Below are 24921 nucleotides of genomic sequence, written 5' to 3'. Positions count from 1 at the left end.
TTTCAATACCTTATAAAAACACACACACAAATAAACAAACAAAAACGTGTGAGGGTGAAAACAGCATTGTGATGATCACAGTACAGTATATGTGCGTCAGATATATTTAATTTGTACATAATCGGATTTTTTTTGGGGGGGGGGGAAGGGGAGGATATGTACACATCATCTCATCAATTCTCACTTAATACGACTTTCATTTGTTTTTGTATTTCTGCATTAGTATCTTTTAATTTCGTTAGTTCTCTCACTTTCTTGAAGAGATAGTGCTGTTTCTATAAGAAAAACTAGTTTGATTTAAATATCTTGTAATGTAGAAATGAGTCAAAATGAATTTAAATCATTATTTCAGTTTATTTGAGAATTTTTTTCAAAAATTAAAAAAAATCGCGATTGCAGATTTTATTACATCAGCCTTTACAAATTTGTGAATTTTAGCCATAATAAATGCGATTTGTAATCGTCATCACTTGCGTTTGTATCGGCAATTTAGAGGTGGGTGGCAGGCTGTGGAAACCTGGTTGTAATGATATTTCTCGCTCCAAAAACGTTTTAATATATTTTTAAAAGACTATAAACGACAGTAATGTATCAGAAATAAAATAAGGAAATGTACCAATATCCTTAAACCTTTTTACTACTACTAAAAAAACTATTACTTTTGGAGAGGCGTTAGTTTTTTTAACGGTTTATGATGGCACAGCCGAATGAGAATGAAATTTCGGACGTTAGTTCAGGTATGGTAATATTTTATTTTGTAGTTATTGTTATTACGCGGCACCTCCAATGAGTCCAAGGACTCGCCATATAAAGCTAGTAATGTTACTCAATGATGGTAACTTGTCCTGGTTTCTTCTCTTTGTAAATGTTTCTCCCATCATTGGAATATACTTGTGTGAAAAATAGTTTCATTCCCCCCCCCTCATCTAACAGCTTGGTAATCAGAGCTTTGCGCAACTTTTTCAGTTTCACATTGAAACGTAATTGAATCAATAAGAAAAGAAGTAACTGAAACAAAGCATATTCCTATTTGTATTCGCCCTCCCCGCTTCCACTCAATTTGTATGAAACGCAGTATTCATCACACAGGCGCATACACGCTTGGGAAAACACTTTAAGATTCTGAGACCGAAATTTTTAATTGGATTAAAATGTCATGATGATTTGTGGTTGAATCGCAAAAAAAAAAAAAAAAAAAAAAAGGGAGGGTAGAAAAATGTAAAGAAAAAAAAAATTTTTCTTTAAAAAATTTAAAGAAAAACTTAAATAATAAATGAGATATAAAAATTATCTCCATAGGTAATAGCATCAATAATTACATACTTAAATAATATCATACAAAAGTCATTTAAAAGATGTTAATCCCAGGGTTCTGTTCTTAGTCTCCTGCTGTTTAACTTATTTGTAAATGATATATCTTGTGGACTGATTGGGAATCTTCATTTATTTGCTGATGATGTAAAGTTGGAGGGAATTATAAGTAACACTGCTGAGATTAATTAATTCAGGAAGATTTGAAAAGACGGTTGATTTGGACAAAGGAGTGGGTTGTAGTTATAATATTAGTAAGTGCAAGGTGTTGCATTTTGGAGTGCAGAAATATAAGGCTGTGTACAGTATTGATGGTGCTGTACTGCAGAAAGTGGATGATATTCAAGATTTGGGAGTGATGGTTGACAGTAGACTGAAGTTTTGCAAAGACTGCACATTGTAGTGTAGCTATGATAAGAAACACTGACATGTAGAGAGTAGTCGTGCCACAGTATAAAGCGCTGGTCAGACCACACTTGGACTGTTATGCTCAGATTTGGTCACCTGGATTTCATTGTGATGTGGAAACATTGTAGAGGGTCCAGAGGTGAATGACTAAGACAATATCAGGACTTTGGCTATGGAGAGAGGAGGTTGAAGGAATGTGGATTGCAGAGTATGGTGGATAGGAGGAAGAGAGGTGATATGATAGAGATGTTTAAATTAGTGAGGGGATTTTTATCAGATTAATCCGAAGGGAATTATAAAAAGAGTGGAAGGTGAGAGGGAAAGAACTAGAGGCCATCCCTGGAAGTTATGTAACAGTGTGGTGAAGAAGGGTGTGAGGAATAGATTTTTTTACATGGAGAATTGTGAGCGAATGGAACACTATACTGGAATATAGTGTTAATGTAGGGAGTGTTAAAGATTTTAAGATTTAGTACGATAAATATGTTGCCAGTTGAATGAACCTCCCACAATGAGTCTACCGAATCCATGGAGGGTGTGAAGAAGGGATAGATACATGTGGAACTACAGGGTTGGTGTGATATTATGGAAAGCTTAGGAGACCACTGGGAACTATAGCATGGAAAGAGGAGTTGATTGGAAAGGAGATAAATGCCTCTTGGGCATTGCTTCTACTGCCCAAGAGGCATTTGAACAAGAACCTACTTCTCACTCCTCTGCTCACACTCTCCTTATATAGCTTCCATGGATAACCTCTGGTTTTACCCCTGCCTCCCTCTACTCTATGAAATATCTTCTACACATTCATCTGATATCAACCCCTGACCAACTTATGTGTCTCAATCATATCCCTTCTTCTATTCACAAGGCTCTGTAAGTTGCATTCTCTCAGTCTCTCCTTGTATCTGACACTAACTTAGTAAACCTTCTCCAATTCCCTGCCTGAAAACTGGAAGACCACATCTGTGCACAGTAGTCCATATGGGTCCCTGATCAAAGCCTTATACAGAGGAACCATGTCCTCTTTGCTTCTGCATGTCAGTGTTCTCCTCATTATTCTCATAATCCAGTTGGTTGCTCTTACAATTTTAGCAATGTGACCCCTTAAACTTCAAGTCTCTGTTCACCATCACTCCCAGGTTTCTCATCTCCTCCACCTCCTTCAAAATTTTTCCATAAATGGAATATTCTGCATCCCAACCTTGTGTACCAAATTTCAAGACCTTGCACTTTGCAACATTCAGCTGAAAGCTCCAATCATTTGCCCATTCATGTAGTTTATTCGGATCCTCCTGCAAGGCCACAACATCTTCTCTATTTCACATAGCCCTTCCCAACTTTGCATCATTGGCAAACAGCTAAACGTTTCCAGTTAATCCAGCTCCAATGTCATTAACATACAAGTTAAATAATAATGGTCCCAAAACAGATCCCTATGGCACTCCACTAGTGACCTTCCTCTCTTGGAATACCACTCATCCACATACAACCTGTCCGAAAGCCAATCAGCTATTAAATTTACTATCTTGTTATCTAATCCCATCTGTTTCAATTTAACTACTACCTTATTATGTAGCAGTCTATCAAAGGCCTTTGAAACATCCAATGCATATCCAGTAGTGTATATGCATCTTTATCAAGTGAATTTGTCACCTTGTTGTAATACATAAGCAGATTGCTGAAACATGAACCCCCTCCCCTGCCCAACAAACCCATGCTAACCATCATAAAGAATACTACTATTATCAACCCGCTTCTGTATCCTAGTCCTCGCCAACTTATCTAATACTTTAACGATCCCTGATACACAGATTGTCCTATAATTTGTAGCCTTAGTGTTATCCTCCCATTTGTGAAACAATTTTCCCCACCTTCCCTTCCTTTGGGACTTACTTCGTTGCAAGACTTATGGTAAATAGTTATGCCAAACGTGCCATAAATTCCGTAGGGCATTCCCTCAAGACACACTATATACTGTCAAATCCTATTGCCTTATTAACATCATTTACTCAATTCTTCGTATACTTCTTGCTCATTCACCATCAATCCCTCCTCTACCATATCCTCATGTTCCAGGGAAATAATGGCACCATTGGTATAACTGTTTGACATGAATCTTACAACAGGGCAGATCCCAAAGGAGTTAAGTAGGAAAAATTGTTTCATTTCAGAAGGGTGGGGGGATAACAGTGAAGCTGCAAATTATATTATTATTATTTGACACCTCCAGGGAGTCCAAGTACTCATCGAGGGAGGGCATCTGCTCTACAACTCTGTCTTCGTCATTCAATCACCAACTGACAGCAACTACACTAACGCCATCTACCGCTGATCATCACTTGTATTTCCACAAACATCATGTCCACGGTGGGATTCGAATCCACAGCCTTTTGGCTGGAGAGTGGATATGCTATCCACTCGACCAACCAGGCCAATCTGTGTCTGGAGTTGCTAAGGCATTAGAAAGGTTGGTGAGGAATAGGATTCTGGATCCTAGTTCTCACTAGCCTCTCCAACACTTTAACTACAACACCTGACATGGACATGCAGATTGACCTGTCATTTGATGCCTGAGTTCTGTAACCTCCCTTCACTCTCCTGGCTTGGTCTTCATACTCTTCATGTAACTGATTATTACCATTATTCATCTTGTACTACCTCCATTGTACCTTCTTCTTCTTCTTCTTCCAGAATTCACTTTTAAGCTCCTCATTCATCCATTTTACACCTACCTTATTCAGCCTTTTGGCCTTCAGAATGTATTCACACCTTGATGCTGTTATGTATTTCTTTGTCAGTTTCCAAACAGTATTTATTTCCTTACCTCTCAACTCCTCATTTCATGCTATAGCTCCAAGCTGTCTCCTAAGCTTGTCATAATCACCAGCCTTATAATTCCACATATATCCTTTCCTCACAAAAGTCTACATATGGCTAGTCACAACCCAGAGGATCACTTCATGATCACTCTCACCAACTGAAAGCACAATATGCTACTCACAGTTACATCATCTGATGAAATTATCAGATCTAAAACTCTCAATTCTCGTATGCCCTCCTCTACATGTTGCCTCATAGTTATCTCTCAAGAATTCGAGAAATTAATTTTCCATATTCCCAAATTCTATCCCTTCATTCCAATCTTTACCATCTTAATTAAAATCACCCATAATTACCCTACCTTTGTTCATTAATCCAAGTTGTTTATATATTTCTTCACCACCCTGCACATTTCCGGGCCTCTAGCAATATCCAACTGAATATGTCTTCCTGTTTCCCTCTTTTATGTCTACCTTATATGGGCATATTTCCCCTGATATCATCAGTAGTACTGTCCCTCCCTTCTTGTCCTTTCTATCCTTGCAAAAAATAGTGTCTTTCCATTTCTATTCCCGTTAAAATATCATCTTCATTCAACCATGTTTAACTTATTCCAATGATTTTGAAGTGAATTAACTCAATCAGTGCCATTTCATCTTCCTTATTTTTGATGTTTCTGGCATTTGTAAACAAACACAGTAATTAATTTTTAGGTCTATAACCAGTTCTATCCAAGCCACTTGTTGGGTGTGATTTCCCCACCACACTTGCCCAATCACCTTTATCACCAATTATTACATCTGTCAGCTCAACTTCTTCATCCACATCGCAATATACTCCATCTTCATACACATATTTACTGCTACTTTCAACATCCACTCTCCCTATGCCATGTCTCGCTGTCCACCCAGGCTCTTCCCCCTGCTGTTTCCCCCTGTTACTTTTGCATTCCTGTTCTCTCACACTACTACTGTTTCCACTGCTTAGCACTTCTCTCTTCAGTACCACTCTCCTGATTTTTCACTTAATCTCTTGCTTCTGATCTCTTGCATGCATCACACACTGTATGTCCATCCAGAAACACTTTCTCCAGTGTCCTCATTCCAAAGCCATTCAATTGCAACCCATCATGCCTGTATAATTTCTTTCTTCCCTGAAACACGTCATACATTCCCAAACTCTACTCCCTTCTCCTCACACATTGATCTTCTCACGCAGCTCTACTAGCATACCATTCATGATTTTGGGTCTCTGTCACAACTCACCATTGTCATACCTTGGCAACAGACCGACAACCTTTCCCACTACACTGTTATCTTTCACTCTTCTCAGTAACCTCCTGATATTCGCCCTCACATGGTCCTTATGTCCATTTAGATCATTTGTCCCCACAATCACAACTAACTCTCTTGCTCATTTCTTCCTCATGTCCAATGCCTGAATTATCCCACTCTTTCTCCTTCCCAGGGGTGCTTAAGGGTCAAAGCTGTATAACTGAGAGGAGACCTCCACATAGCCTTTAAAGGAATGCGGAGAACCGACCAGGGCTTCTGACCTAATGTCCAATCCTCACCTTCTCGTGGTGAACCCTGTTGGGTATCTACTTGGATACTGAACGAACGACGATGGGCTGGCAATTTGGGATTTAGCCGACCAAATTGTATTCTTATTGGGTAAACCAAAATAAAAATTATGGTACAACATGACAAAATTTCATGCCGGCTGGAACATCGCCCGGTTAAACAAGGCCCCCGTTGTTTTCGCCAGGGAACCAGGGCGAACAGCGAAAAGTCAGCTACTGGAACAAATCTGAAAACAAACCCCAACTCCACATCACCAGAGTTAAAGATCGGTACTATCAACATAAGACGCCTGAATGGCAAAGAAATGGAGCTAGCTGAGGAATTAGATAAGTACCAGATCGACATAACAGGGGTGACTGAAACAAAAAAGACCAAAACTGGCGAGATCTTTCTGAGCAATAAATACAAAATGTTATATTCAGGCAATGACAATCAAAGAAAAGAAGGAGTAGCCATAGTATTCAACACAAAATACGAGGCTAATCTTCTTGAATGGCAGTCAGTCTCAAGTAGAGTAATGTGGGCAAATATGAGAATGAGTAACTGGACAATGAGACTTATTTGTGCCTATGGTCCCACAGAAGGTTCTACTAAGGTAGAAGTGGAGGAATTTTTTGACGCTCTAGAAAAAGCAACTGACACAATGAAAAAGGAAAAGTTGGTCCTTGTTGGGGATCTAAATAGCAGAGTAGGAAATGATTGTGAGACATACAAAAATATTTTGGGAAAATTTGGAGAAAAGAGCAAAGCTAATAATAATGGCAAATATCTGTTGGATTTCTGCTCAGGACATGGACTGGTTATTACTAACACCATGTTCCAACATAAAATTTTGCACTAATTCACACGGAGAGAAGAGGCTAGGAATAAGAAAAGTCTCATTGACTATGTTATTGTTGATAGTAATGTTTTCTCCCTGGTGTGCAAGACACCAGAGTGTACCAGGGATTTGAAATTGGAAGTGATCACTATTTAGTCTTGAGCAGGATAAAATTGAATTTCATATTGAAAAGAATAACATGTAAGAAAGTTTTAAAGCGAATAAAAGTTGAATAGCTCTCAGATGTGAACTGTAGACTAAAATACACAAAGACTATTGAAAAGAAAATGAAAGAGTTTGAGAACAGGAATCAAACCTTGGAGATTCAGTGGCAAACTGAAGAAAACATTGATTGATTCTGCCAGAGAGGCATGTGGTGAGGTTGTGTGCAAGGATAAAAAAATCAGAACTCCCTGGTGGACACAGGAAGTTAAAGAAGCAGTGAAGGAAAAGAAGAAAGCATATCAAAAGTTCCTGGCAAATAAGTCAGCTTTCACTCTTACAGAATACAGAGACAAATGTAAGAAAGCTAAACAGTGTGTAAAACTAGCTAAACAAAAGTCATGGGAGGACTTTGGCAAGAATATAGAAAATAAATATCAAGAAGGTGGCAAAATATTCTGGAGGTTGTTGAAGAAGCTTAGGAATGGAGGAAAGAGTGGAGTGCTGTAAAAGGAGTTAGAGATGATAAAGGTGACATGAAAACAGGAGAAAGAGATATCCTTGAAGTATGGAGTAATTATTTTGGAAAACTGCTAAATGAAACAAGTAGTGATGACAGCATAGTGATAAAAAACACTGACCAGGTATGCAGTCTGGAATACATATCCATACTTGAAGTAGAAAAAGCCATCAAAGGCTTGAAATGTGGAAAGGCAGCAGGAGTAGATGATATTCGACCAGAAATGCTGAAGTATGGTGGTATAAAAGTCTTACAGTGGCTGCACTGCATAGTTCAGAAAGCCTGGACAGAGGGACGAATTCCCGATGATTGGAGTAGAGCTCTCATAGTACCATATATATGAAATATATATGGTACTATGAAATATATGAAAAGGGAAATAATGAAAATAATAAATCCCATATATGAAAATAATAAATCCCATAAATCCCATATATGAAAAGGGAAATAAAACTGAATGTGAGAATTACAGAGGTATTTCCCTACTGAGTGTTCCTGGCAAGATCTATGCAGGTATATTTGAGAAACGGTTGAGAAGAATTGTGGATGAAAAGCTTGGTGAAGAACAGCTGTATTCAGGCCAAATAGAGGCTGTCAGGATCAGATCTTCACTTTACGACAAATAGTCGAGAAAGCATGGGAATATAACAAAGATCTGTATTTAAGTTTTGTCGATTTGGAAAAGGCATATGACAAGGTGCCAAGAGAGAAGCTATTCAATACGCTGCAGTTATATGGTGTCAATGGGGCATTATATCAAGCGATACTTTGTCTTTATTTGAGTTGTAAGTCAGCAGTTAGAATTGAAGGAAGTACAGGAAGATGGTTTAATGTTAAATCTGGTGTGAGACAAGGATGTACATTATCCCCTCTGTTATTCATTATCTATATGGATCACATTATGAAGGAAAGTGGTATTAAACATGATATCAGAATTGGAGATGTTAATGTCAGCTCTTTGCTTTATGCGGACGATGTTATACTTCTAAATAAATCCGCTACAAGTCTGCAAGATTCTCTGACTAAATTGAATAGCTGTTGTAATAGATATGGTATGAAGGTCAGCAATAAAAAGACAAAGACAATGAAAATAGGCAGAATCATTGAAAATGTCAACTGTGTTGTGAATGGAGAACCTGTGGAACAAGTAAAACATTTCAGCTATTTAGGCACAATTTTTACTGAAGATGGTATATTAAATATAGAAATAGACAACAGAATCAGCAAAGCTGGTATGGTGGGAAGTCAATTGAATAAATTCATATGGAATAAGAGAGAAATTAGTCGGAACACTAAATTAGCTGTATACAAGACAGTGTTCAAACCAGTTTTAAGTTATGGATCTGAGAGCTGGGTCAGAAGTAAAACACTTGACCAAAGACTAGAGACCACAGATATGAGAATCCTCCTGAGAAAGATTAGTGGCATGAACAGATGGCATCAATGGGAATATCATATTAAAAATGAGGATATTAGGAAAGAACTTGACATTGTCAGCATCCAGGAATGCGTTAGCAGAGCTAATCTCAGGTGGTATGGTCACTTAAATAGAATGGGAGAGGAAAGATTAGCAAAACAAGTGTTCTCTGCTAAGTTGGCAGGAAAACGACCCAGAGGAAGACCAAGATATAGCTGGATTGATACGGTACAGAATGCCTTAGACGATAGAAATATAAGATCTGATAATGTTGGAGTCTTGACAAGTAACAGACTGATTTGCTCAGCATGGATTAGAAACAAGCCACAACATCCTTTGGTCCAAGACTCTCCTCCTACACAGATGTCGCTACAAATTTGAACGTGTATTTAAAGAAAGTGTGGAGGCTTTACTTCAACGTCCTAACTTGAATCTTAATGACTGTATATCTATATCAAAAATTTGGGAAAGTTTAATCAGGATAACACAATGATTTTTTTTTTTTTTTTGTATATAAATTTCCTCTATTAGTCTAATGTTATTTAAGATTATGATATGAATTTCTGAATTAATATCTTTAATTATGACTTTAAAAATGTTTACTCTTCTAATACTTAGCAGTATGACATCACATGGCTCGTTCTATGTGTGAATGATCAATTGTTCGTATTCCACTTTGTTTTTTTTAAAACTATTCCTATGTAGCCACTGAAGATGGTCTGTAATATTCAGACAGAAATATTTGGCAAATTAAACATTATTCTTGTGCAAATGTGTATATATTTCTAATCATTATGTCACAAGTATCGTTAAAAAATCAAACATTCACTATATATTTCTTAGTTTTAACACATTCATGACGGTGTGTCATTTATCATTCTGACGGAACTTCTCTTTATTGGTGGGCTCAACTCACACAAAGTTTCAACCTTTGGTTGAATTTTATTGCTGCTTGTTTGCATTTGAGCTGGTACAGGAACTCACACATGCATTATATGGCTTATTTCAATTCATGATAGAATTTTATTTGAAGTTAGCCTTTGTGAGCTGTCATAATGACATCAAGTATTTCAAATGCAATAAAACAAGCACTTATTTCATATAATTGAAAAATTGGACAATAGTTTTTAGTTAGATACTGTGTTTCCTGTGCAACATATGGTTTTGCTTGAGTCTATACAGCATAATTTCTGTGAGAGGGGGATGTGATTCATTAGTTAGCGCCGTTTTTATTCCAGCTGTCTGTAATTGCACTATTTGTTGAGAAATATATTACACAGACTGCAAAAGGCTCTGTACCTTAATCAGGGATACAATAAAACTATTTGTTTTTCTTGCATCTGCAGTATAATGGCTATTGGTGTGTGAGGCATATGCAACACTTTTTAATGTCTTTTTTTGTAAAGTAAAATCAGGGGTGCCAGTGCTACGTGAGGACGAGTTATTTTCGAGTAAATATGGTAAGCGTTTCCCTGACAAGTTGATATTCTTCTGCTGCTTTCCTTGCTCAGCTAACTTCGATGGTGAGTTACAATGCATAAATATTTTTCTCACTAGTTTTTTTTTTTTCCAAATCAACATAATGAAAACAATTTAATAATGAATGATATAATCACGTAATCACAAGAAAGATATTTATTTAACCAAATATTTCGGTCTGGAAATAGCACACCATCGTCAGTGGTATTACAAGAACAGTTTAAAAAATACAAGCTAGAATACTAACAATAGATCGTTAAAATTAGAAAACGCCGCATGATGTTATATCACTAAGTATGAAACGGAATATTTTGAAGTAGAAACATGACTGAATTTGCTATTTAAAAAAAAAAAAAAAAAAAATTAATTAATGAGTAATCTTGATTAGAATTTCCCAGATTTTTGATATAGATATACAGTCATTACGATTCAGGTTGGGACGATGGAGCAAGGCCTCCACGCTTTCCTTGAACAAACGTTCGAACCTATAATGGGATCTATGTAAGAGGCGAGTCCTGGACCAAAGGATGCTGTGGTCAGTTTCAATCCCGTGTTGAGCCAATCCAGACTTTTCAGGTTTGTTGTGAAGAATGGATGATTGATGTTCTTGAATTCTTTTTTCAAGAGAACGTCCAGTTTGTCCAAAATAAGAGAGATCACAGTTGCATGGAATTTGATAAACTCCAGGAAGAGATAAAGTTGAGCGTTTGTCTTTAGGAGAAGGAAAATGAGAAGACAATTTGTTAATAGGTGAATACGTAGTTGTTAAATCATATTTCTTTAAAATTCTTGCGATAGGTTCTGAAATACCGGAGATAAAAGGAATAGGCACTCGACGTATTGAAACTTTGTTGTTTTGTGGAGGGTTATAAGAATTGAGAAGATGTTGAGTACTTTTTTCAGAAAAGCCATCGAGTTTCATGTGTTGTTGGATAGTAGAAAGTTCTTTCTGTAGATAATCAAAAGTAGAACAATTAGTTTTGGCTCTTCTGATGAGGCATTTTATAATTCCTGTTTTTTGACATGGATGATGGACTGATTCTTTAAGAATATAATGACCTGTGAATGTTGGTTTCCTGTATACTGTAGTTGTAAGAATATTTGAAGGTGATCGGATGAGGAGAACGTCTAAAAAAGATAACTGTTTGTTTTCTTCTAATTCCATAGTAAACTTTATGCAAATCTGGGAAAGTCTAATCAAGATTACTCATTAGTTAATTTTTTTTTTTTTTTAATAGCAAATTCAGTCATGTTTCTACTTCAAAATATTCCGTTTCATACTTAGTGATATAACATCACGCGGCGTTTTCTAATTTTAACGATCTATTGTTAGTATTCTAGCTTGTATTTTTTAAACTGTTCTTGTAATACCACTGACGATGGTCTGCTATTTCCAGACCGAAATATTTGGTTAAATAAATATCTTTCTTGTGATTACGTGATTATATCATTCAGTCTTATGTCGCAAGTATCCTTGAAACATCAATTTAATAATACGATAATCATTTTTACACTGAATAACATTATAAATTTATATATAAATAAATTTAGATTTATTTATGTATGTATAAATAAATCTTATATATATATATAAATATAATCTTATATATATATATATTTATATATAAATATATATATAAATAAATAAATATTTATATAAATAAATATATAGAAAAAAAAAATAAATAAATTTAGATACTGGAACAAATCTGAAAACAAACCCCAACTCAACATCACCAGAGTTAAAGATCGGTACTATCAACGTAAGAAGCCTGAATGGCAAAGAAATGGAGCTAGCTGAGGAATTAGATAAGTACCAGATCGACATAATAGGGGTGACTGAAACAAAAACGATAAAAACTGGCGAGATCTTTCTGAGCAATAAATACAAAATGTTATATTCAGACAATGCCAATCAAGGAAAAGAAGGAGTAGCCATAGTATTCAACACAAAATACAAGGCTAATCTTCTTGAATGGCAGTCAGTCTCAAGTGGAGTAATGCGGGCAAATATGAGAATGGGGAACTGGACAATGAGACTTATTTTTGCCTATGGTCCCACAGAAGGTTCTACTAAGGTAGAAGTGGAGGAATTTTTTGAGGCTTTAGAAAAAGCAACTGACACAATGAAAAATGAAAAGTTGGTCCTTGTTGGGTATCTAAATAGCAGAGTAGTAAATGATTGTTAGACATACAAAAATATTTTGGGAAAATTTGGAGAAAAGAGCAAAGCTAATAATAATGGCAAATATCTGTTGGATTTCTGCTCAGGACATGGACTGGTTATTACTAACACCATGTTCCAACATAAAAATGTGCACAAATTCACATGGAGAGAAGAGGCTAGGAATAAGAAAAGTCTCATTGACTATGTTATTGTTGATAGTGATGTTTTCTCCCTGGTGCAGGACACCAGAGTGTACAGAGGATTTGAAATTGAAAGTGATCACTATTTAGTCTTGAGCAGGATAAAATTGAATTTCATATTGAAAAGAATAACATGTAAGAAAGTTTTAAAGCGAATAAAAGTTGAGCAGCTCTCAGATGTGAACTGTAGACTAAAATACAGAAAGATTATTGAAAATAAAATAAAAGAGTTTGAGAACAGGAATCAAACCTTGGAGATTCAGTGGCAAACTCTGAAGAAAACATTGATTGATTCTGCCAGAGAGGCATGTGGTGAGGTTGTGTGCAAGGATAAAAAAATCAGAACTCCCTGGTGGACACAGGAAGTTAAAGAGGCAGTGAAGGAAAAGAAGAAAGCATATCAAAAGTTTCTGGCGAATAAGTCAGCTTTTGCTCTTACAGAATACAGAGACAAATGTAAGAAAGCTAAACAGTGTGTAAAACTAGCTAAACAAAAGTCATGGGAGGACTTTGGCAAGAATATAGAAAATAAATATCAAGAAGGTGGCAAAATATTCTGGAGGTTGTTGAAGAAGCTTAGGAATGGAGGAAAGAGTGCTGTAAAAGGAGTTAGAGATGATAAAGGTGACATGAAAACAGGAGAAAAAGATATCCTTGAAGTATGGAGTAATTACTTTGAAAAACTGCTAAATGAAACAAGCAGTGATGACAGCATAGTGATAAAAAACACTGACCAGGCATGCAGTCAGGAATACATATCCATACTTGAAGTAGAAAAAGCCATCAAAGGCTTGAAATGTGGAAAGGCAGCAGGAGTAGATGATATTCGACCAGAAATGCTGAAGTATGGTGGTATAAAAGTCTTACAATGGCTGCACTGCATAGTTCAGAAAGCCTGGACAGAGGGACGAATTCCCGATGATTGGAGTAGAGCTCTCATAGTACCCATATATAAAAAGGGAAATAAAACTGAATGTGAGAATTACAGAGGTATTTCCCTACTGAGTGTTCCTGGCAAGATCTATGCAAGTATACTTGAGAAACGGTTGAGAAGAATTGTGGAAGAACAAGCTGGATTCAGGCCAAATAGAGGCTGTCAGGATCAGATCTTCACTTTACGACAAATAGTCGAGAAAGCATGGGAATATAACAAAGATCTGTATTTAAGTTTTGTCGATTTGGAAAAGGCATATGACAAGGTGCCAAGAGAGAAGCTATTCAATACGCTGCAGTTATGGGGCATTATATCAAGCAATACTTAGTCTTTATTTGAGTTGTAAGTCAGCAGTTAGAATTGAAGGAAGAACAGGAAGATGGTTTAATGTTAAATCTGGTGTGAGACAAGGATGTACATTATCCCCTCTGTTATTCATTATCTATATGGATCACATTATGAAGGAATGTGGTATTAAACCTGATATCAAAATTGGAGATGTTAATGTCAGCTCTTTGCTTTATGCGGATGATGTTATACTTCTAAATAAATCCGCTACAAGTCTGCAAGATTCTCTGACTAAAATGAATAGCTGTTGTAATAGATATGGTATGAAGGTCAGCAATAAAAAGACAAAGACAATGAAAATAGGCAGAATCATTGAAAATGTCAACTGTGTTGTGAATGGAGAACCTGTGGAACAAGTAAAACATTTCAGCTACTTTGGCACAATTTTTACTGAAGATGGTAAATTAAATATAGAAATAGACAACAGAATCAGCAAAGCTGGTAGGTGGGAAGTCAATTGAATAAATTCATATGGAATAAGAGAGAAATTAGTCGGAACACTAAATTAGCTGTATACAAGACAGTGTTCAAACCAGTTTTAACTTATGGATCTGAGAGCTGGGTCAGAAGTAAAACACTTGACCAAAGACTAGAGACCGCAGATATGAGAGTCCTGAGAAAGATTAGAGGCATGAATAGATGGCATCAATGGCAGTATCATATTAAAAATGAGGATATTAGGAAAGAACTTGACATTGACAGCATCCAGGAATGCATTAGCAGAGCTAATCTCAGGTGGTATGGTCACTTACATAGAATGGGAGAGGAAAGATTAGCAAAACAAGTGTTCTCTGCCAGGTTAGCAGGAAAACGACCCAGAGGAAGACCAAGATATAGGTGGATTGATACGGTACAAAATGCCTTAGACGATAGAAATATAAGATCTGATAATGTTGGAGTCTTGACAAGTAACAGACTGATTTGGAGGAAAATTGTAGATAGGAAGTTAGTAATGATGTAATTTTTTCATGTAGTACTGTCATATCCTGTACACCCCTTGAGGGTACATGGCAGGAATTTGATGATGATGATGATTCTCCCTCCTGGATAGAGACTTTATGGACTCAATCATTAACTTATCCTCTAACTATGGAATCTCTATATACTGCTGTCCTGTTATCACTCGCTTCTTGTACTCTTTTTTTTACTTTCATTCTATTCTTTTACACACTTTCATTAGTTTCCACTAAACGTCTGATATCACTCCACATATTCCTCATTTCATTTTTCATTTTCAATAACTGTTTCATCAAATCTTGCATTCCGAGAATTTCATTATGTCACTCCCACAGTCTCACTACCTCTTGTACTTGTTGAAAGTTTATTTTTCACTTGGTTAGAGTATAATAAATTTAGTTTAATCCTTTATCCAAGTGTGAGCAAACAAAGTTTGCGCCTGAAAGTATCTTCAGGACTAGGGCAAGGTGATACAACACCAGGGCAACTCGTTGCAAAGGTGTAGCAAGCTACCAACACTCCTGTCTCAGTATCTCCTTTAATGCAAAACACATCTCCTTGCGGATATGTCTCATGTTATGCATTAAGGGAAGGGCCACTACCCAGACTAGTTTCGACCTTTATTGAGGTCTCTTCAGTGGGAGCCAGGCCCAAGCTGAGATACTAGGCTGAAGCATTCGTAGGTCATCTCTACCTATAGGAGTTGCCAAATGGTGTGCCACCCTTTTTTTAATAAATTACTCTGGATTTAGAGAAAGATGTTGAAAGTTTATTTTTCACTTGGTTAGAGTATAATAAATTTAGTTTAATCCTTTATCCAAGTGTGAGCAAACAAAGTTTGCGCCTGAAAGTATCTTCAGAACTAGGGCAAGGTGATACAACACCAGGGCAACTTGTTGCAAAGGTGTAGCAAGCTACCAACACTCCTGTCTCAGTATCTCCTTTAATGCAAAACACATCTCCTTGCGGATATGTCTCATGTCATGCATTAAGGGAAGGGCCACTACCCAGACTAGTTTCGACCTTTATTGAGGTCTCTTCAGTGGGAGCCAGGCCCAAGCTGAGATACTAGGCAGAAGCATTCGTAGGTCATTTCTACCTATAGGAGTTGCCAAATGGTGTGCCACCCTTTTTTTAATAAATTACTCTCGACAATGACGTTACAATGTTAGAGAGCCTACCCCCAGTAATGGATCAAGTGGCACAACCCCAAGTCCATGAAATGGACTCTGACGAAGACAGGGACTCTACAGACAGGCTCGTCATTGTCTCGGATGCTCAAAGTGCAACCAGCTCCGACGAGGAACCAGAACCGGCTTTCATAAAACAAACACCAGATAACGCCCCCCCCTCATTCTAACACCACCATGGAAGTTAAAATCGCAACTTTAAACACTAACGGACTACGCAACCCCTTTGCGCAAAGCGCTGTCTGGAGGCTAATGTTAACACACAAAATTAATATCCTCCTGATACAAGAAACCCATTTCTATAAGCATTGGGACGTGGAGAACTTCTCAAGAAGCTATCCGGTCACCAGCTACTGGTGCTTCGGGGACGCTCACTCGCGAGGGGTGGGGATACTAATTCGCCCCCCAATCGCGGGGGGGTTCTTCAACGTCCAAAAAGACGCCGCAGGATGCCTAGTAACGGTGGACTGGAAGTACGGTGGCCGTACCATCCGACTTGCTGCAGTTTACGCCCCGAACAATCCATACCACAGAAGTGGTTTCTTCTCTGCCCTTGAAAACTATCTCCTGGGAGTAGAACACCTAATAGTTGCAGGAGACTGGAACTGTGTGGAAGACACACGTCTAGACAAAGTAGGTGGGAACGCAAACAACGGAACTGGCGGCATTGCCGCTTTAAATCGATGCTGTATAAATTTTGACCTCGTCGATATCTGGAGGCGGAATAACCCCGCCAAAGTAGAAACTACGTGGGGCTGCGGCCAGATATCGACAAGACTAGACAGGGTGTACGTGTCCCAAAACCTGGAACAATATGTTCAGAGGATACGTCACACCGCAGTGCATAACTTGACAACCGACCACAAGATGGTCATTCTAAAAATCACGCTCCCAGAGGTGATGGAAACAGCCAGAGGTCCTTGGAGGCTCCCTCCCACCTTCCCCAGTCTTTTCAGCGACCAGCTACAGAACCTCTGTGACAGATGGACAAACACCAACTGGGACTGGGAAAACTGGCTGACCTTCAAGAGGCAGGCTAGGGAACTGTTCCAAAAATGTGGACCCGAAAGGGCCTACCAAAAACGCAAACGGCTGAGGGATCTCTACAGGGAACTCGGCTGGTACCGGACAAACGAACGGAGCGGAGTTCCCTGCGGAGATCTCATCAGACAAGTAGAAATAGAACTGCAGCAAGAGCGGCAGAGTAGAGTCGAGGACCTCGACTTTCGAACGAGACTCTATCTCAGACATTTGGAAACACCTTCCGCCGCATTCTACAACCAACAACGGGTGGCGGCTAATGATGAGAAAACGATTCACCAGATCGAGGAGAAGGGCCAGATTTTACGCTCAACCCACGAAATACTCCGTCACTTTCATCAGCAGTATATCGGTATCTTCTCTGACCGGCAGGGCACGGATGACTTCAGTGAGTGGGACGCAACACGTTTTCCCGATCATCTTAGTGCCCTGCAGGACAGGCCGATAACTGCAGCCGAATTAAAGGCCACGTGCAGAATGATGAAAACAAAGAAGACCCCAGGGCCAGACGGACTGGGGATAGAATTCTATAGATCTATCTGGGAATTTGCATTGGCAGCGTTAATAAACATCTTTAACGAATTCCTCACTTCGGGAAACATCCCCGAGGAATTCGTTAAGAGCCACACCATCTTTATCCCCAAGAAAGACCGAGATCGGACTTTGTCGAACAACTGGCGTCCAATCTCCCTAACCAACGTAGACTACAAGATTTTTGCAAAAATTATCTGTACGCGCCTTAAGGGCGGTATCGAAAAAATAATAACAAGCTCACAGGTCTACGGGATCCCTGGTAGATCTATGGAATTCAATCTCTTTTTGTTAAGAGACTTGATCAAACTGGCCAAAGAGAAAAAATATCCTCTGGCACTTCTCTCCACCGACCTGGAGAAAGCGTTTGACAGCGTCAACCACAGGTACTTGCAGAACATCCTACAAAAAACAGGCGTGGGCTCGAGACTTCGGCGTACAATTAAAAACATGTATGCGGAAGCCACGACCCAACTATCTATTAATGGGTTTCTAACAGAACCAATCCGCATAAATAGAGGGGTTAGGCAAGGCTGCCCGCTAAGCCCCCTCCTCTTCTCCCTAGTATTAGAACCCCTAATCAAAAGAATTGATAACACCCCCGCAATTAACGGTATTCCACTGCCCCAAGGCTCCAGACAATGCAAAATAGTGGCATATGCAGACGATGTAGTGGCTACACTCAGAGACTCTGAGTCCATCTATATCTATCTGCACACGCTGCAAAAATTCAGCATAGTCAGTGGTCTTCGCGTTAACGCACAAAAAACCAAAATCAAAAGTTTCGGAAATTTCCATAGCACTGGACTTCCCTACGGTTTATCACTACAGACACAGCCTCTAACTATACTAGGCGTGCCCTTTTCAGACACCCTAGCACTACCAATCCAAAAATTGCAGGAGACAAGCAGGGAAAGGATAAGGCTGTTCAAACCAACCTTCTTCTCCTTTTATGGCAGAGCGACAGTAATAAAAACAATCGTCACCCCAATGCTGATGCACACTGTCAATATCACAGGCATCACACTGGCACAAGAAAATAAATTAACCAAAGAACTCCTGGATTTCTTCTGGAATGGGAGAAAACGCGAAGTAAAGAAAGAATACCTACAACTCAAACAGGAAGAAGGGGGTTATGCTCTGCCCGATCACAGAAGCTTGCTACAAGCAAACACGTTCAAAACCGTACGGAAGGCCTTAAACTCCAACCACATTTCTGGCCTACTAATTAGATATTTTATAGGACTTTTCCTCCCCCTCTTTGGGATCACGGACTATGCTGGACCCCGCGCAAGGGGGGTGCCCAAGTGGTACCGTACAGTAGTGAAATTGATCACAACACTCAGAGACAGAGGAATAGCAATCCTCACTCACAAACCCAAAGCAGTATACTGGGATTTCTTCCAACTTTCCAGGCGTGATACACCCAATCTTAGTACAAACAATGAAATTCTCTTCAGAAACATCAAAAATAGCTGGGGACAGCCTTTTCATCGGGATCTAGCCTGGAGAATAGCCTACGGGCGGCTCCCGGTGAAACTGGTGAAATCCCGGCATGTACCTAACCCGTGCGACCCATTCTGCGATGTCTGCCGGGACGTGGAAACGGTGGACCACTTCTTTTATTTTTGCCCACCAGCCCAACGCATCTGGCGGAGACTCAGCATAGCATTGGGAATCCCCATGCTGACAGTAGAAGAGGTCATACGACTACAATTCCCGCCACCAGTCCAAAAAACCCAAAAGTTCACTATCTTCCTAATCAATGTACTAAAATATCACATCTGGAAAGTACGGAAAAAATCCCAGATACGAGACGCAAATTTAATGTATGCAAGAATAAGAAAAGGTTTCTTTTTCTACTTACCCAAATTTCTTGCACAAGAAAGGCACTTACTAGGAGACTTTAAATTTGTGAATCAATACTGCAAACCACCGACAATATGCTTTCTTATACAGGGACGCATCAGGCCCTGTATATCTCTTTAGAACCCAAAAAAACCCACCACCACCCCCCCACCCCAGGAAAAAGATTAACCACTCTGTCTCCCCTAGCCACAAAGCTTTCGCTGGCACGGTTTCTTTACTCCAAACAAGGGGGGGAGAGCTGAGAACCCGGGCGGCGAAGGCTTACTGCGAGGCGGTGCAGCTCCTCGTGAGCGGCATCTCCCGGGCCAGTCTCTTCCCCATTCTAAGTCCCAGTGGTACCAGGTATACAAGTTCCTCAAAAAGTTCCTATTCACTCCTACTTACCGGACCTTAAGTCCTGTTATTTTAGATTTAAAAGAAATATTTAAATAAGTACTATTATTTACATCTTGTCTTTAAAAAAAAAAAAAAAAAAAAAAAAAAAAAAAAAAAAAAAAAAATTACCTGGAATAAAAATAAGGATATTATATCTAGTAACATAAAAAGAACCTCCATTAACACTGGAGTAAATCATTACTTTAGATAAAATAATATGTGAACTATAGACAAAAATCTATCTTTAACCTTTTTTCTGAACAGATAAATTGAGTTATATGTTACAGACCAATTAGCCATTAAGGCTAAACAGGTTGACTGAGGCCTCTTTTTACCTCCTACTATCCTACTCTATCTTATATCATACTCCTCTTTTACTGTCTGCTGATCCTCAGCATGCTTTATTCTCCAAAGGCCAATGATGAGAGATATGAACTCCCATTCTACCTCAATAAAGGTCGAAACTAGTCTGGGTAGTGGCCCTTCCCTTAATGCATAACATGAGACATATCCGCAAGGAGATGTGTTTTGCATTAAAGGAGATACTGAGACAGGAGTGTTGGTAGCTTGCTACACCTTTGCAACGAGTTGCCCTGGTGTTGTATCACCTTGCCCTAGTCCTGAAGATACTTTCAGGCGCAAACTTTGTTTGCTCACACTTGGATAAAGGATTAAACTAAATTTATTATACTCTAACCAAGTGAAAAATAAACTTTCAACATCTTTCTCTAAATCCAGAGTAATTTATTAAAAAAAGGGTGGCACACCATTTGGCAACTCCTATAGGTAGAGATGACCTACGAATGCTTCTGCCTAGTATCTCAGCTTGGGCCTGGCTCCCACTGAAGAGACCTCAATAAAGGTCGAAACTAGTCTGGGTAGTGGCCCTTCCCTTAATGCATAACATGAGACATATCCGCAAGGAGATGTGTTTTGCATTAAAGGAGATACTGAGACAGGAGTGTTGGTAGCTTGCTACACCTTTGCAATGAGTTGCCCTGGTGTTGTATCACCTTGCCCTAGTCCTGAAGATACTTTCAGGCGCAAACTTTGTTTGCTCACACTTGGATAAAGGATTAAACTAAATTTATTATACCTCTTGTACTGCCGCACCTTACTTTCGTTTCCTTATTCATACTTTCTTTCGTTCCCTTATCACTAACTTTCAGTTCTTCATTCTTGCATTCTTATTAACATTAAGTTTGCTCAATTCTGCATATACCCCTTGTTCACTCAATCAGTCTCTCTTCCTCCTCCACTGCTCTCAAACTCTGCCGGCCTGGTTGGCCGAGTGGATAGCATATCTGCTCTCCAGCTTAAAGGCTGCGAGTTCAAATCCCTCCATTGGCATGGATGTTTATTATTGTCTGTGGAAATACCAGTGGTGGTCGGAGGTAGATGGTGTTGGTGTAGTTGCAGTCAATTGGTGATTGAATGGTGGAGACAGAGTTGTAGAGCAGATGCCCTCTCTCAATGAGTCCTTGAACTTCCTGGAGGTGTCAAAAATAATGAACTGCTGATTTAAATATCTCAACTATATTCTCCACAACAGTTGTCTTTATGTTAGAAAAGGTCTAGAAGAGTTCAAATTTGAAAAGCAAGGATAGAATGTTGTGTACATATTTGGCAGAAGTGCAGTGAAGGAGACAGATGATCTTGGAGAAGGAAATGGAAGACAATGATTTGAAATTTAGGATCACATTGTTAGAACTGTGGTCTTAAATTTCACTTAGGTCCACAATTTAAATGTTTGATCACTTAAACACAATTTAAACATTTTTTTATGAAGAAGAGATCTTTGTCTTCATCATTGTGAAGATGCTGTATTTCCACTGTATCTAGTGGACTGGATGTGGACTATTGTGTGCGGATTTAACTACCAAGTTTTTGAAGAAATTAAGACATTTTGGAGAATGTTCAGAGAATTAAAGTAGTGTCATACCTGGAATACTTAATATGAGTAGAGAGTAGAGATTGGTGAACAGGAGGTGATATGATTGAGTCATATAAGTCAGTAAATTTGTACCAGAGAGATTTTTGTAGGAGAGATTTTTTTCTATATAATTTGCACAATGAAGGTGTAAGCTGAGGAGTGAGGAGCAGGAGAGTAGTGAATGAATGAGTGAAATGAAATTGCCTGATAGTGTGAGTACAGAAACAGTAAATGCATTTATGGTATGATTTGATGGATCAGCATTTTGTTCTTTCACAATGAGGCGTTTGATTTTTGTGGAGGTTTGGTGATGATGATTTATTAGCAGACATTATTGAAACAATAAATACAATCGATAAACAAACTATATTTATTTGTCTTAAGATAAATAAAAAAATTCTGCATTTCTTATGTTTGTAAAATATTTTGTCTGTAGTACAGAATTCTAATTAAATCTTTTTCTCTCTTTTTAGATTTGGATTTGAAACCTCATCAAGAACCTGTGGTAGTTGTAACTGGTATGCTACTTGTGCTTATTTTACATTTCTGCACAAATTTAGATTGCTGCATTCACTAGACTAATTTGAGAAATGTGAATAAAACAACACCTGGAATAAAATATTAATATAGTAATTAAGCAAATATTTCAATAATTGTATTAACTTAATTACTAAACATATAGAGTTTGAAAACATGACAGATTAGTTTGTGGATGTGTGGAGTGAGTTTGATGGGCAAAATTTGATGATCAGAGCCTGTCAAAAGTGTTGTTGAACAAAGTGAAAGTGGATGTGCAAAATCAGAGAAACTAGAGCCTTTAGGGAGGAGGAATTTTTTTTTTTTTTTTCCCATTTGGTTATACTACAAATTAAAGATACCAAGAAATTATATATACTTGGTTTAATCCTTTATCCAAGTGTAAGCAAACAAGTTTGCACCTCAACTATTTTCAAGACTGGGGCAACTCATATAAAGAAGCTAAGCCTTCACATCACTTGCCTTAGTACCCCATAATGTGAAGCACATATCCTTACTGGTATGTATAATGCTATGCATTATGGGAAGGGTCACTGCCCAGACTGGTTTTGACTTTTATTGAGGTCTCTTCAGTGGGAGCCAAACCCAGATGTGATACTGAGGTTGAAGTAATGCAAAAGTCATATTTGCCAAAAGGTGTCACACATTATTAAATTTCTCTGGATTGGAGAAAGGTTTTGGAAGTTTTTCCACTTGGTTATACTACAAATTAAAGATATCAAGAAATTATATACTTGGTTTAATATTTTATCCAAGTGTAAGCAAACAAGTGTGCACCCAGACTGGGGCAAAAAATATGAAAAAACGACTTCTGCATTACTTCAACCTTGATATCACATCTGGGTCTGGCTCCCACTGAAGAGACCTCAATAAAGGTCAAAATCGGTCTGGGTAGTGGCCCTTCCCTTGATGCTTAGCATTAGACATGTCAGCAAGGAGTTGTGCTTTGCATTATGGGAGATACTAAGACAAGTGATGATAACTTAATCCACCTTTACCACGAGTTGCCTCAGTCCTGAAGATACTTCAGGTGCAAACTTTGTTTGCTTACACTTGAATAAAGGATTAAACTAAACTTATTATTTGATATCTGTGCATTAGCAATCCTCTAATCCCAATCAACTGCTTCATGGAGGCTGTTAACGCCATGGAGGGTACCAAATAATAATATCCTCGTTAGCTCCAGTTTATGCAAAAGAGCTATGTGCGCAATCTTAAAATGCCTTTGCAAAGCCTTAAAATGTGGTTGTCTAGGTATCACTGAGTGGCCATTTCTATGATGCATCTTCATTCATTTTATTATGCAAAGTATGTAAATTACTAAGGCACAAAACTATGTTGCACCTTATAAAGTATCATATTCCTGTTCATCCAGTTCTGAATTCAGTTTTACCAACTTCTCCAATATTTTATTATTATTATTATTCAGGCCTCCATGGAGTCAAAAGACTAATCGTGGGAGGTCCTTCCTAAGAACTTCCCTTGATGAGTCTGTCAAGACTCATCAAGGGGAGGTTCCCCCTAAGAAACACAAAATCTATCATTCCACTCCTTAAACTCATTGACTGTTCTCGCCCTCACCACTCTATCAGGCAATGCATTCCACGGCTCAACCACCCTCCATGCAAAGAAACCACTCCTCACCCTCTTGCTCACAGTTTCTTTTCGTAACTTCCAGGGATGGCCTCTTGTCATCATCACTCCTTCCCGCTGTTCAACCAAGTGAAAGAACTCCCCACTGTCAACCCTGTAACCACCTCTCAACAGTTTAAAAGTCTCAATCATATCACCTCTCCTTCTTCTATCTGCCAAACTCTGCAGTCCACATTCCCTCAGCCGATTCTCATAACTATCTTTGTACAGTCCTGAGACCATCTTTATCATCTGTCTTTGTATCTTTTCCACAGCTAATTTATCCCCTTCAAATCCTGGGGACCAAATCTTAGAACAATAATCCAAGTGTGGTCTGATCAGAGACTTATACAACGGAATTATAACCCTCTTATTTCTGCAGGTCAGTGTCTTTCTCATAATTGCAGCAATCCTCTGTGTTACCTTCACCATCTTTGTAATATGTCCCCTAAACTTCAGGTTTCTATCAATCATCAACCCCAGATCTCTTGTCTCCCCAACTTCCTCCAGTATAACTCCTCCCATAGAGTATGCAGCATCCCATCGATGTTTCCAAAACCTCAAGACCTTACATTTTGCTGCATTAAACTGAAACCCCCATTCATTTGCCCATCTATCTAGCTTATTCAAATCCTCTTGCAGGGCTACCACATCTGCACTATTACTAATAATCCTTCCCAGCTTTGC

At 38.5% G+C, this 24921-nt stretch overlaps 1 protein-coding gene across 1 annotated transcript in view; it reads left to right on the top strand.

Moving 5' to 3' along the window:
- The first annotated feature begins 515 nt into the window (after nt 1-515).
- The window catches only part of LOC150099897 (pyroglutamyl-peptidase 1), a 105475-nt gene continuing 81069 nt past the window's right edge, over nt 516-24921 (top strand). The window contains exons 1-2 of the mRNA XM_090403305.1: nt 516-737; nt 22539-22583. Coding sequence (XP_090259431.1) covers nt 692-737; nt 22539-22583 — 91 coding nt within the window. The 5' untranslated portion in view covers nt 516-691. The remainder of the gene's footprint in view (nt 738-22538; nt 22584-24921) is intronic.

The sequence above is a fragment of the Typopeltis vanoorti genome, chromosome 13, assembly GCF_054136105.1.
Source record: "Typopeltis vanoorti isolate ZY-2024b chromosome 13, IOZ_Tvanoo_1.0, whole genome shotgun sequence".
Lineage (NCBI taxonomy): Eukaryota > Metazoa > Arthropoda > Arachnida > Uropygi > Thelyphonidae > Typopeltis > Typopeltis vanoorti.
Note: the sequence above shows the minus strand (reverse complement) of the source record. Positions and strands in the feature narration are given on the sequence as shown.